Consider the following 14,320-nt stretch of genomic DNA (forward strand, 5'->3'; position numbering starts at 1 on the left):
CCCCCCCCCCTCTAGACTTGTACCCCATCCCCTTGGGACCAACAAGCTTACCACCCTCAAACGGATGGTCAGACGGAAGCACTCAACAAGTGTCTGGAGATGTATTTAAGAGCTTTTATAAGTGACTATCCTACTCGGTGGGTGCCCACCCTTCCTTGGGCTGAGTATTGGTATAACACCAGTGTCCATAGCTCCTCTGGTTTTTCTCCCTTCCAAGTTGTATATGGTAGAGCTCCGCCACCTTTAGTTGGGTATTCGGGTGATGAAACTCCTATTGCTTCCCTAGACACTGCCTTGCGGGACCGTGATGCTTTATTAGCTCAACTAAAATTAAATTTGCAGCGAGCTCAGGAGAGAATGAGAATGCAGGCCAACCGCCATCGCCGAGATAAAGAATTCAATGTTGATGAATGGGTTTACGTTAAGCTACAACCGTATCGACAAGGATCCGTTGCTCATCGCCTTAACCAGAAGTTGGCCAAGCGCTACTTCGGCCCTTACCGAATCGTGGCTCAGGTCGGTAAAGTGGCATACAGATTGTCACTGCCTGACGGTGCAAACATTCACCCTGTGTTCCATGTATCACTTCTAAAGGGGTGCCCAAACCCGATCGCTACTACGCCAGTCCATCCTCCCCCTTCTGCAGCACAGTTCCCAGCTCCGCTTCGTATTCTTGACCGTCGGGTTGTGAAGGAAAATCGTCGAAAGCTCCTACAAGTTCTGGTCCAGTGGGCTCACTCTACGCCTTCACAAGCTACTTGGGAATACTGGGAACCTTTCCATGCTACCTTTCCCCACATCAGCCTTGAGGACAAGGCTTCTTTTGATGGAGAGGGTAATGTTACAAACCATGCATCAGCAGATCATGCATCCGCAGAGGAGGAACATGAACGTGGCAAGAGAATCACAAGACCACCTAGCAAACTGAAGGACTATATTTGCTCCTAAATTGTCTAGTTCTGACAAATTCTTATTCTGCTTTCAACTTTATTAGATTACATGTGGTTAAGCAATAATGTAGGCTTCTTGGTAGGAATTCATTAGTTATGTGTGCTGTATAAATGGCGTTTTTGACAGCAAAGTGATGAGCAAAGAAATAACATTGTTTCCTTCCTCTAAACTCTGGTTCTCTCTTCCCCCTAACCCTTTTCTTGTCTAGAGGCATTCCATCCTCTAAAGTGGAAACCTTGCTACCTACATTCCCTCCTTAACAAAAGGATCCTTAATCCATTGAAAATGGAAAAAGAAAACATAAGATTGTACAAAAAAAACGTCATAATAACTAATAATATAATCAGTCCTAATACATAGTTAAATACAAAATGAATTAACCCATAAATCAATAACAAATTATTTATATAATGTTCTAATTTCTCGTTCACTTTTTTAATATAATTATATATATATATACACACACACACTAATAATAATAATATACACACAGGAAATTATTGTGTGGGCCATGATCCACATAGCTGTGTGAACCATAAATATAATATATATTTTTAATAGGGTTAATTCCAGTAATGGTCCTCCGACTATGTTGATTTTCCAAAATTAGTCCCCGACTTTTAATTTGGACAATTTAGGTCCCTTGACTTTCAAATTTTTTCTAATGTTGGTCCTTTTGTCAAATTTTGGTTAAGTTGAGGTCAAATGAAAGGGTAAAATTGTTCGTTCACCTGTTTAGTGTATTGTTACTCGTATTTCTCCTGTCCTATACGCTGTATATATGAATATAATCTCAGTCAAAGTCTCAATCGGAGCTATATAATCTCAGTCAATGTCTCTTCGACTGATATTATATTCATATATATAGCGTATAAGACATAAGAAATACGAGTATACAAGTGAACGAACAATTTTACCCCTTAATTTGACCTCAATTTAACCAAAATTTGATGAAAGGACCAACGTTGGAAAAAATTTGAAGGTCAAGGGACCTAAATTGTCCAAATTAAAAGTCGAGGGCTAATTTTGGAAAATCAACATAGTCGGAGAATCATTGCTGGAATTAACTCATTTTTAATATATTAAAAATACATTATTTATGTACTGAATGTATATTTTTTGATAATATATAAAAAATCATGTATTTTCAAATAACATTAGTATATTTTATATATATACAAATAATGTACTTTTAGTATATTAAAAATATACTTTTTATTTATTATTCACACAAATGTCTGAACCTGGCCTATGGAATAATTATTGTACACGCATTAGGTAGGCCACCGCCAAGCTAAAGCCCACCATTATATAATAAGACGGGCTAAAGATGCCACCATTTTGACAAGCCCTAGAATTTAAATCTTTTTCTTTTTGCAGGGTGGCAAATTATGCTATGGACCAGGGTCCACCTTACAATGCGAATCCAGATCCATGTTAACAATTTAAAAACTTTATTCACAAGTCCAGAACTCTGTATTCCATCAATATTCACAATTACAAAAATCTGTTTACAATTTCATAACTCTAAATTAACAATTTTGTTATATAAATTGAAAATTGTGTTATACTATTGAATATAGAGTTATGAAATTGTGAATATATAATTATGAAATTGTGAACATAGATTTCTATAATTGTGAATATAGGGTTAAAAAATTACGAGCATAGAGTTCAAAAATTGTAAACATAAAGTTCAAAAATTGTGAACATAAAATTCTAAAATTTTGAATCTATAGTACTAAAATTGTGAACATGGTCCAAAGTCCACTTTACAAGGTGGACCTAGGTGTTTGGCATTACAACCAGATGCCATGCACTTATGCTAAGCTTGTTTTAAGGACTTTATATGTGTTGCCAAAGCATAAATATTTTTGACATATCAGTTCAGGTTCAACCATGCAGATTGATATTGCTAATGATATCATCAGTTAACACAAAGATGAAGAATATAATGTGAAAAGTGGGTCGGATACATCACAATCGTAGCCTAGCCTGTTGTTCACGGAACCTTTCTATAAAGTCATCAGACATATAACTCCAAAGAAGATCGTCTTCGTCAACAAAATCAAGACTGTGAATGTGGTTGAGGTCCTTAATCTGTTGAGAGCATCTCTTCCCCAACTCCCCTACTAGCCTAACACTAATACAGTCGTCTATGTAGAGAGATTGAAGGCTAGGACAACCATCAAGAATGGCCTCCACGCCTTCATCTGACATATCATTTCCAAAAAGTGTAAGGTGTTTCAAGCCATGCATGTTTTCTGCAATGGCAACAGCCTCCTCATCAGATGCTCCATTGTATTCACTTAGCTTGAAAAAGGAAAATGAGTTAAGGAAAGGGAAAGACTGTCCAGCAGCTTCAATTCCTTGTTTAGAAATGGCACAGTGTTCAAGTTGTAGCTCCTCCAAAAGTGGAAACTCATTAACAGCTTTACTAAAAGCTTCATCAGAAACATGGCTGGACCTAATAACAAGATGCCTCAGCTGTTTTGCTCTGTATAACAACAAAAGTACATACGTACTAAGATTAAGGAGCAGAGAAAGAGCAAGGGATTAAAAGAAAACAAGAAACATATAATTGGAGGCTATGAACCAGGAATCCAGGATTTAGCTAGACAAATCCTAATGGATTATTAGCACATTCTCACCTAAGAAAATGTTCTCATATGATCTGATCTGAATATATATAAATTCATTACCCTAATCAAACAACCAAAAGAAGCACATATGTACAGCATTAAACCGGAAAAAATAAAACGCATATATACCGCTGAGCAATGAAGAAGAGCAGATCTTCAGTAGCAAAATAGCCTAGTTTGATGGAAATAAGTTGCCCCTCACTGCGATTCACTACTTCTCTGCAAATTTCATCCCACTCCTGTTCTTTACCTACAAGATTCAACAAGTCCACATAGCGCCACATGGAGGGGTCTTGACATAGCCTCCACCAGGCAGTACGCTCTGGAAAATATCCTCCACACTCAGCCTTTGCAGAACGTTTGCCGTTAAATCCCGCGGAAGATCCACCCACGGCGCCGCCCTATCGGCTGGATTGGCCATTGTCTCTATTGCTCACCGGTGTGGTGTTAATGGGGGATCGATTGTCTATCTATACTAGCACCGAAAGAAACTCGATCGACGGGAAATTAATTGGGTTGAAACTTGAAACTTTTCTCTCGAAAGAGCTGAGGAATCGTGGCCTCCAAGAATTTCCGTTTATCGTAGTATTATGACCAATGAAATGAAATGTATAAACGCCGGTACAGCTCTCGATGAGCAACCCCAAGTTTTTGGAAAGGGGAAGACCGAAGAGAACAAAATAAATTTGCTGAGGCCCAAGGTAAAGAAAAAAAAAGGGATGAAGTATAAACAAGTCATGAAGTATTTGAAAAATAGCAATCAAGTCATTTGAACCATTTAAATCATTAAGAAATAGTGGTGTAATCAAATCAAGTCAACAATCCAAGCTCCAAATTTAACTTGATTCAAAAAATTAAAGATGGAACTCGACCGAGCTCTATTTTTTTAAACGGGACTTGAGTTCAAGAAAATATAATAACAGTATAAGGAAAAAAAGTTACATATTCACTATGAGCTATAATGTTTTGGCATAATAGTAACGTTTGGTCCTAACAAGTGGTATCAAAGTCAGGTTATGAGTTTGATTTCCAACAATAACCGTTAAGACATAGGGAATTAGTGGTAAACGTTTGATCCTAATTGACCAACTTTTATTTTATTTTTTAAACAAAAATTACCATAATAAATATTTTACACGATTATAACATTCTATAATATTTTAATTATATTTATAATATGTAAAATATTAATAAAATAAAATGTACGAATTAAATATTTTATATTATATTTATAATATATAAAATATTAATAAAATAAAATAAAAACTCAATTAGGCTTGCTCACGAGTTGCCAAAACCAAATATTAGGATATTCAAATTTCAATTCAATATTGTAATAAGTTGAGTCTTTGAAGATCGTAGACTACTAATGAATATGTCTTTGATTTTATTTAATTAAATAATTAGCAACAATATTTTAAAAATTAATTTCATACAAAAAAACTTTACAAATGAAATCCACAAACAAAAATTATCTCATTTTATTTAATTAAAAATGTTTAATATTTTTTTTTAAATTATTCTAGAAAGCATAAAATATTACAAGATAAATTAAATTGCATTACAAAGCCATACTTATCTAACTGGATGAAAGTTTGTATACACCACTTGAAACATTTTTCACTTTCAAACAATTCAAAATAATGTTAATCATCAACACAATATATACCACAAAATAATCACTAATTTGTGATAATAATTTGTAGGCCTTCCAATTTGTCTAGTATATATCTTTTAGCATTGTTTTAAGCTTCTCATTGATCCTCTCCAACAACCTGAGAATTATTTTCTTAGAACTCGGATACATTGATGGGTCAAACCACTAACAAAATTCACAATTTCACACCGCAAATACTTCCAACAATATTTATAAAAAAATTAAAACAAAAATATAAATGATGATTTATAAAATAAAAGTAGAAAACTTACATTACTCCTAACACATCCCAAAACCTTATTCCAAGATTGCCATTAGTTCATGATGTTCCAAGACTCAGCTCATTACGACATTGATAGTAACGAGCTAGGATAAATCTCTATCGTTTCTATTGCACACACTTATGTATAAATATGTAGAATAGTACTCAATATTCTCCCACAACATCGGGACTTTCAATAAAATGCACACACTTGTTTACATTTTTGCACACACTAATGGTAGGTGATATATATGCATACTAAAAAATATATATATAATCAGGAAGGTTTTACTATGTTAAAAAAAAAAAAAAAACATTGCAAACACTGTTATACCAAAATGCATGATAGTAAGCACACACGGTAGATAGGGTTGTATGGCTTCAGAGCCTTTGCCCGCATTATTACACACTATTATGGTTTCTAATGCACACACTCATAGACGAATATACATACTGCTCAATATTATTCCACAACATTGGGGATGCTCAGTAAAATACACACACCAATTTACGTATTTGCACACATTTAGGAAATGTCATACCTAAAAAAACAAAATGAATAAGCAGTGAGAAAATCACGCAATTCCAAAAATAAAAATGATGCACATACTATTACAATTACCAAAATAACACCCTCGTTTTAAAAACAAGCACCTAAACCCAAAAACTAATAAAATAATCTACACCTTTGAATTAAAATAATCAATGATTAGGATTTGATTTCATCACAATCTCAGTGATCTTAAAATAAACCTATTTGAGTTACAAAATGAAGGGGGAAAGACTTTGTAAAAGATAGAGGAGTATGGATTGATATATTATACTGCTCTAATATTGTCTTTGACTACATTTATTTGCCAGGCAAGACTGGTTTAGTCCTTCACGCTAAGCTTGTTTTGAGGGCTTTATGTACAAGTATGTGTTGCCCAAAGCATATATATTTTTGACATACCAGTTCAGGTTAGGCCGGTCATGCATATTGATATTGTCATTAGTTAACACAAAGAGAAGAATATGAATATAATGTGAAATGTGGGTAGGATACAAATAACACCATATATCCTAATAAATAATGAACCAAAACGTACAATTTAAGACATAAAATTAAGAACAATCCTGATGAGTCCACAAAGAGAAGACAACTGAGTGTGAAGAGCAGGAAATGGAAGTATTTATAGTGCTCATAATCCGAATGCCCAAGCTACGGCTTCACGGACGTCAATTTCATCAAAGTTATGTGGGATATAGTTCATAAAACGATCGTTATTATAAAAAGCCCATACGAGGCTTTTGAATGTAGTTGAGGTCCTTAATCTGTTGAGAGCATCTCTTCCCCAACTCCCCTTCAAGCCTAACATGATTACAGTGGACTATGCTGAGAGATTGAAGGCGAGGACAACCATCAAGGATGGCCTCCACGCCTTTATCTGTCATTTTATTTCCATAAAGTCTAAGGTGTTTCAACCCACGCATGTTTTCTGCAATGGCAATAGCCTCCCCATCATATGGTCTGTTTACGTTTTCACTTACCATGAAAAAGTTAAATGAGTTGAGGAAAGGGCAAGACCGTCCAGCAGCTTCAATGCCTCTTTTAGAAATGGCACAACAGTGTTTAATTTGTAGCCCCTCCAACAGTGGCAACTCATTAACAGCTTTAATAAAACCTTCATCGGAAACATAGTTGCACCAAATACCAAGATGCCTCAGCTGTTTTGCTCTGTATAACAACAAAAGTACATACGTGTTTGACAATTAATGGGAAATGAAATAAAAAGAAAATACTCGTTTTTATCAAAGAAAAAATGATTTTATTTTTATAAAAGACATTTTTCGAATTTTTATGTCTGGCCGTTCCCTTTGAGAGTCTTAAAGTGTTGTCAACTAGAAAAGTTCATTCATTATCTGTTTAGTTACTATTTGAACTGGACAACTAACGGGCTTAACCTAGTTAAAACATGAATTTGATAGACCTAAATTAAATAATAAAAGTCTTGATTCAACCTAACTCATAGTCTAAAAAATTAAAAAAGAAAACATTTATAGTAACTTTTTTTCTTCAATTTCTTTAGTTTATGATTATTACAGTTATAAATGAAACTTTGTAATTGATTTATAATCATATTTTTAAAAATAAACCACAATCTACGTGCATATAAGTGCACACAATTTACTACATCATGACACACAATCTACACATGGCATGTATGGAGTAGATTGTGTGCACTCATATAGTGTTTATTTGCACATACTCAATTAAGAAAATGTTCTCATATGATATGTATTTATATACGCTAATGAAACAACCAAAAGAAGCACGTGCAGCATTAAACCGGAAAATATAAAAGGAATATATATATACCTCTGAGCAATGTAGAAGAGCAGATCATCAGTAGCAAAGCTCCCTAGTTTGATGGAAATAAGTTGGCCCTCACTGCGATTCACTACTTCTCTGCAAATTTTATCCCACTCCCGTTCTTTACCTGCTGGATTCCACAACTCCACATAGCTCCACATGGAGGGGTCTTCACATAGCCTCCGCCAGGCACTACACACCTGTGCGCTATGGAAAATATCCACCGCACTCAGCCTCTGCAGAATGTTTGCCGTTAACTCCTGCGGAAGATCCACCCACGGCGCCGCCCTATCTGCTGTATTTGCCATTGTGTCTACTGCTCACTGGTGTGGTGTTAATGGGGGATCGATTATATATATATACTAGCACCGAAAGAAACTCGATCGACGGGAAATTGGGTTGAAACTTGAAAGTTCTCTCTCAAAAGAGCTGAGGAATCGTGGCCTCCAAGAATTTCCGTTTATCATAGTATTATAACCAATGAACAAATTGTATAAACATTGTATGAGGACTCTTATCTGGATCATGTTAGGATTGTAGTCTCTCTGAGATTCCTCTTGTATATATATGTAAGTGAAATAATATTTGTATAGAATATATGCAATATATTTATTAGACTAATTAAGTTAGAGTTAGTATTATTGATTTATATTAACTAGTGTTTGACCGGTGTGTTGCATGATTTTTTTTGTTATTATGAATTTAAATTTAAAGAATAGAAACAAATAAAAAAGATGTTAAAATATACAATATAACAATATAGTTGGACTTTTATATATTTGATCAAGTATCTATTTCCATAACATACAAAATTTAAATTTAAATTTTGTATGGTTAATATAATCTCTAATCATGTACATATTTAGATAATTTTATAAAAAAATTCACATAACTAAGTTGATTTATTCCTAATAGTATTTATATATATTATAATTCTAAAAATATGAATAATAACTAAGAGAATTATACTTAAAAATCAATAAAAAGAAATTTAAATTTTAAATTTTGTATAAGTATAAACTATAATCGGACGCATTTCCTTATATGATTTTATAATACATTATATATACGACACATAATATTTATTAATCTGTATATAGGAAAATTCTATAATATAATTTCATTAATTATAATTTATATTGATAGATTTATAATTAAAACTTTACATTCGGAATTTATATAATTTCCATTGAGATGAGAGACTTTCAAACACAAACAACAATTGCTACGCATCAGCTATTGCAAGATAGATTAAAGACCCAACTCAAACACATGAACCCTAGGTTGGGGTTCTTCCCCTTTTTCACAATAATCACAACTTAAGCATCAAAATAGATAATACAACCCTAACTCAAGCCCCTAAACTAACTACTCATGATTAAATAGCATAAAGAACACAAAAACACAAGTAATAAACATAAATCTTACAAAAGAAAAGAGATAAGGGAAAGAAAGCTTCTCTATTGAAATGGGTGGTGGAATCTTGAAATCCAAGCTTCAAATCCAAGATTACAAGCTCCAAAAGTGTTAAAAAACATAGATCTAAACCTAATCTAACCTAAAAATATGAAAGGAATGAGTAGAAAATGTCTAGGGCTCAACCATGGGTCAAAACTATGTAAAATGACTGAAAAACGAGCTTAAATAATGGCAGAGCACAGACGGCCATCCTACGGTCGTCCCTGAGGCAGCACGTGATGTTCCAATGTGCACTGGAAAAAAGCGTACTGGCATGCGTACGGGCGTACGCGAGGGGGTATGCCACCTGCTTCATTTTTGAGATCTTGGACGGGCTGAGGGATGGGTGTACGGAAGGGGGTACGAACATTCCAGTGAGCACGAAAAATGGCTTGAATTTGTGTACTCCTAGAGGGACGGGCGTACGCATGGGATTTTATATACATTATAATTTCATTTCAGCACAACTAAAATATATTTTATTTTAACTACAATTTCATTTGATATTATACACTAAATATGTGAGACATGCTATTGAATTTCATTCTATACATACTATGCCAGTCTTATTACAACATTACTAAAGTATAATTCTAATTCAACAACAGTTTCATTGGATACTCAAATATGTGAAACTATTATTCAATTTTATTTTATATACATTATAGTTTCATTACAACACAATTAAGTATCATTTTAATTCAACTATAGTTTCATTTGACAATATACATTCAATATATGAGACTTATTATTCAATTTCATTTTAGATACACTATATTTTCATTACAACAAAACTAAAGTATCATTCTAATTGCCAAAGACCTTGTGATTAAGCGGCACCTGGTGTACACTCCCATATGGAAAAGAGTGGGTTCAAGCCTTAGTGGAGGCATCTGTTGACTCTTTCTTGCTTCAACTAATTATAATCTAAATTGAATAATTTATCCCATGGAGGGCTCTCATCAACTTTTTAAAATTATAATTTAAATAAAAATTAATATAACAAGGTTACTCCGTAATAAGTATTTATATATTCAAATAATTTAAACAATTTAAATATTCATTATTACATTTGTAATTTAATTGATAAATAAAAAATTATTTATATAATCTTCTAATTACTAATGCATTCTTTAATATAATATAAATAAATAACTATACATACATACATACACACAAATATTAGTAATATACGCACACTAGGCAAACCTCTGCCAAGCTAAAGCCTGCCATTTGGTAAGACTACAGGCTAAGCTAACCATTTTGACAAGCTCTAAAACTCAAAACTCAATAGGTCTTTTTGCGGGGCATGCAAGACTGGTTTAGTCCTTCACGCTAAGCTTGTTTTGAGGGCTTTATGTACAAGTATGTGTTGCCCAAAGTCTATATATTTTTGATATATATACCAGTTCAGCTTAGGCCATGCATATTAATATTGTCATCAGTTAACACAAAGAGAAGAATATAATGTGAAATGTGGGTAGGATAAAAATAACATTATATATCCTAATAAATAATGAACCAAAACGTACAATTTAAGACGGTAAAATTAAGAACAATCCTGATGAGTACACAAAAGGAAGACAACTGAGAGTGAAGAGCAGGAAATAGAAGTATTTATAGTGCTCATAATCCGAATACCCAAGCTACGTCTTCACGGACGTCAATTTCATCAAAGTTATGTGGGATATAGTTCATAAAACGATCATTAAAAAAAGAAGCGCGTACGAGGCTTTGGAATGTGGTTGAGGTCCTTAATCTGTTGAGAGCATCTCTTCGCCAACTCCCCTTCAAGCCTAACATTATTACAGTCGGCTATGTAGAGAGATTGAAGGCTAGGACAAGCATCAAGGATGGCCTCCACGCCTTTATCTGACATTTCATTTCCAACAAGTGTAAGGTGTTTCAACCCATGCATGTTTTCTGCAATGGCAACAGCCTCCTCATCAGATGATCCATTGTACTGACTTACCTTGATAAAGGAAAATGAGTTGAGGAAAGGGCAAGACCGTCCAGCAGCTTCAATTCCTTGTTTAGAGTATTCAACTTGTAGCTCCTCCAACAGTGGAAACTCATTAACAGCTTTACTAAAACCTTCATCGGAAACATAGTTGTACCAAATACCAAGATGCCTCAGCTGTTTTGCTCTGTTTAACAACAAGAGTACATACGTGTTTGACAATTAATGAAAAATGAAATAAAAAGAAAATATTCATTTTTATCAAAGAAAAGATAATTTATTTTTATAAAAGACATTTTTCTAATTTTTATGTCACGCTGTCACCTTCAGTTCCCTTTGAGAGTCTTAAAGTGTTGCCAACTAGAAAAGTTCATTCATTATCTGTTTAGTTACTATTTGAACTGGACAACTGGATTGGCTTAACCTAGTTAAAACATGAATTTCATGGAACTAAATCAAATAATACAAATCTTGATTCAACCCAACCCATAGTCCAAAAAATTAAAATAAAAACATTTACAGTAACTTTTTTCTTTCAATTTCTTTAATTTATGCTTATTAAAGTTATGAATGAAACTTTGTAATTATATTTATAAAACTAAACCACAATCTACATGCATATAAGTACACACAATTTACTACATGATGGCACACAATCTACACAAGACATGTATGGAGTAAATTGTGTATGTGCGCTCATGTAGTGTTTATTCGCACATACTACTCTACTAAGAAATTGTTCTCATATGATCTGTATTTATATAAATTTATTACCCTAATCAAACCACCAAAATAAACACGTACAGCATTAAACCGGAAAATATAAAAGGAATATATATATACCTCTGAGCAATGTAGAAGAGCAGATCATCAGTAGCATAGTGGCCTAGTTTGATGGAAATAAGTTGCCCATCACTGCGATTCACTACTTCTCTGCAGATTTTATCCCAGTCCCGTGCTTTACCCGGCTCATAAGCTAGTACATTCCGCAAGTCCACATAGCGCCACATGGAGGGGTCTTGGCATAGCCTCCGCCAGGCAATACACACCCGTGCGCTCTTGAAAATATCCACCACCCTCAGCCTTTGCAGAATGTTTACCGTTAAATCCCGCGGAAGATCCACCCACGGCGCCGCCCTATCGGCTGGATTTGCCATTGTCTCTACTGCTCACCGGTGTGGTGTTAATGGGGGATCGATTATCTATATATACTAGCACCCAAAGAAACTCGGCGGGAAATTGGGTTCAAACTTGAAAGTTTTCTCTCAAAAGAGCTGAGGACGGAATCGTGGCCTCCAAGAATTTCCGTTTATCATTGTATTATAACCAATGAACGAAATGTATAAATATAGTATTAGGATTCTTATGTGAATAGGATTTAATTATTCTAGTCTCCTGAGATTCCTCTGGTGTATATATATATATATATATATATATATAAGATCGCGTTCAGGTGCGTACTGGTCGCCCAGGAGAGAACTGGTCGCCTAGGAGAGAACTGCGGACGAATCAAAGCAAGCCACGTGTCCGGAATGTAGTTGCACATAACGTTATAACTAGGTGCACGTAATGTTATAACTAGGTGCACCTAGGTGCATAAATGTTACCAAGGTAAATTACTTGCACCTGTAGGTGAAAATAGGTGTACACGTGCAAGTAAAATATATTACAAGTGCAAGTAAATTGTACAATGAGCATCAATACTAAGTGCACCTAATGTTATAACTAGGTGCACTTAATTATAACATTAGGTGCATTTAGTATTGATGCTCATTGTACAATTTACTTGCACTTCTAATACATTTTACTTGCACGTGTACACCTATTTTCACTTACAAGTGCAAGTAATTTACTTTGTTAACATTCATGCACCTGGTGCAACCTAGGTGCACTTAATTATAACATTAGGTGCATTTAGTATTGATGCTCATTGTACAATTTACTTGCACTTCTAATACATTTTACTTGCACGTGTACACCTATTTTCACTTACAAGTGCAAGTAATTTACTTTGTTAACATTCATGCACCTGGTGCAACCTAGGTGCACTTAATTATAACATTAGGTGCATTTAGTATTGATGCTCATTGTACAATTTACTTGCACTTCTAATACATTTTACTTGCACGTGTACACCTATTTTCACTTACAAGTGCAAGTAAATTGTTCAATGAGCATCAATACTAAGTGCACCTAACGTTATAACTAGGTGCACCTAGGGGCATAAATGTTACCAAGGTAAATTACTTGCACTTGTAAGTGAAAATAGGTGTACACGTGCAAGTAAAATATATTACAAGTGCAAGTAAATTGTACAATGAGCATCAATACTAAGTGCACCTAATGTTATAACTAGGTGCACTTAATGTTATAACTAGGTGCACATAGCTTGCACCTAGGTGCATGAATATTAACAAAGTGAATTACTTGCACAAGTGCAAATAAAATGTATTGCAGATGCAAGTAAAATGTATTACAGGTGCAAGTGAATTGTACATTGAGCATCAATACTAAGTGCACCTAATGTTATAACTAGGTGCACCTAATGTTATAATTAAGTGCACCTAGGTTGCACCAGGTGCATGAATATTAACAACGTAAATTACTTGCATTTGTAAGTGAAAATATTTGCAAAAATAGGTGCATGAATATTAACAAGGTAAATTACTTGCACTTGTAAGTGAAAATAAGTGTGAAAATAGGTGCACTTGTAAGTGAAACTAGGTGAACTTTTAAGTGAAACTAGGTGCACCAAAGTTCCAGTTATTTACGAAAATGCCACCGCGTCATTTTTTTTAAATTACATCTGATTCGTTGATCTGGACACGTGGACGGCTGTGGAGCGTTCTCATTTTCTACCTGGGCGAGAGTTCGCACGAGAGTGCAACCATATATATATATATATATATATATATTAAAATAGAACTACTAGCTTTGCCACTCATTTTAGTCTAAAAATTTTGAAATTAGTCAACATAATAATATATAATAATTCCTTGTCATTCCTTATTTATTTATGACTAAAATTGACAAAATA

The 14,320-nt window shown here is 34.1% G+C and overlaps 3 protein-coding genes across 3 annotated transcripts; all 3 read right to left on the reverse strand.

Annotated features, from left to right (window-relative positions):
- Nucleotides 1-2,837: 2,837 nt before the first annotated feature.
- Nucleotides 2,838-4,014, reverse strand: LOC116011062 (putative F-box/LRR-repeat protein 23). The gene is made up of 3 exons (XM_031250577.1): nt 3,903-4,014; nt 3,723-3,843; nt 2,838-3,448 (listed from the first exon to the last, which is right to left on the reverse strand). Exons 1-3 carry the CDS (start codon nt 4,012-4,014, stop codon nt 2,929-2,931), a joined length of 753 nt encoding a protein of 250 aa, XP_031106437.1. The 3' UTR covers nt 2,838-2,928.
- A 2,764-nt stretch (nt 4,015-6,778) lies between these two features.
- LOC116011074 (putative F-box/LRR-repeat protein 23) lies at nt 6,779-8,173 on the reverse strand. The gene is made up of 2 exons (XM_031250588.1): nt 7,872-8,173; nt 6,779-7,229 (listed from the first exon to the last, which is right to left on the reverse strand). The coding sequence occupies exons 1-2, from the start codon at nt 8,171-8,173 to the stop codon at nt 6,779-6,781; spliced, it is 753 nt and encodes a 250-aa protein (XP_031106448.1).
- A 2,858-nt stretch (nt 8,174-11,031) lies between these two features.
- Nucleotides 11,032-12,440, reverse strand: LOC116011082 (putative F-box/LRR-repeat protein 23). Its single transcript, XM_031250599.1, has 2 exons — nt 12,127-12,440; nt 11,032-11,470 (listed from the first exon to the last, which is right to left on the reverse strand). The coding sequence occupies exons 1-2, from the start codon at nt 12,438-12,440 to the stop codon at nt 11,032-11,034; spliced, it is 753 nt and encodes a 250-aa protein (XP_031106459.1).
- Between the last annotated feature and the right edge of the window lie 1,880 nt (nt 12,441-14,320).

Source organism: Ipomoea triloba, chromosome 1 (genome assembly GCF_003576645.1).
Source record: "Ipomoea triloba cultivar NCNSP0323 chromosome 1, ASM357664v1".
Taxonomy (NCBI): Eukaryota; Viridiplantae; Streptophyta; class Magnoliopsida; order Solanales; family Convolvulaceae; genus Ipomoea; species Ipomoea triloba.

Excerpts from the sequence above, each read along its gene's own strand:
- LOC116011062 (XM_031250577.1), bottom strand. The coding sequence starts at position 4,014 with ATGGCCAATCCAGCCGATAGGGCGGCGCCGTGGGTGGATCTTCCGCGG. Across the intron at positions 3,844-3,902 it reads TTTCCAGAGCGTACTGCCTG|GTAAAGAACAGGAGTGGGAT; the intron begins GTGGAGGCTATG and ends TGAATCTTGTAG. Across the intron at positions 3,449-3,722 it reads CTCTTCTTCATTGCTCAGCG|AGCAAAACAGCTGAGGCATC; the intron begins GTATATATGCGT and ends GTTGTTATACAG.
- LOC116011074 (XM_031250588.1), bottom strand. The coding sequence starts at position 8,173 with ATGGCAAATACAGCAGATAGGGCGGCGCCGTGGGTGGATCTTCCGCAG. Across the intron at positions 7,230-7,871 it reads CTCTTCTACATTGCTCAGAG|AGCAAAACAGCTGAGGCATC; the intron begins GTATATATATAT and ends GTTGTTATACAG.
- LOC116011082 (XM_031250599.1), bottom strand. The coding sequence starts at position 12,440 with ATGGCAAATCCAGCCGATAGGGCGGCGCCGTGGGTGGATCTTCCGCGG. Across the intron at positions 11,471-12,126 it reads CTCTTCTACATTGCTCAGAG|AGCAAAACAGCTGAGGCATC; the intron begins GTATATATATAT and ends GTTGTTAAACAG.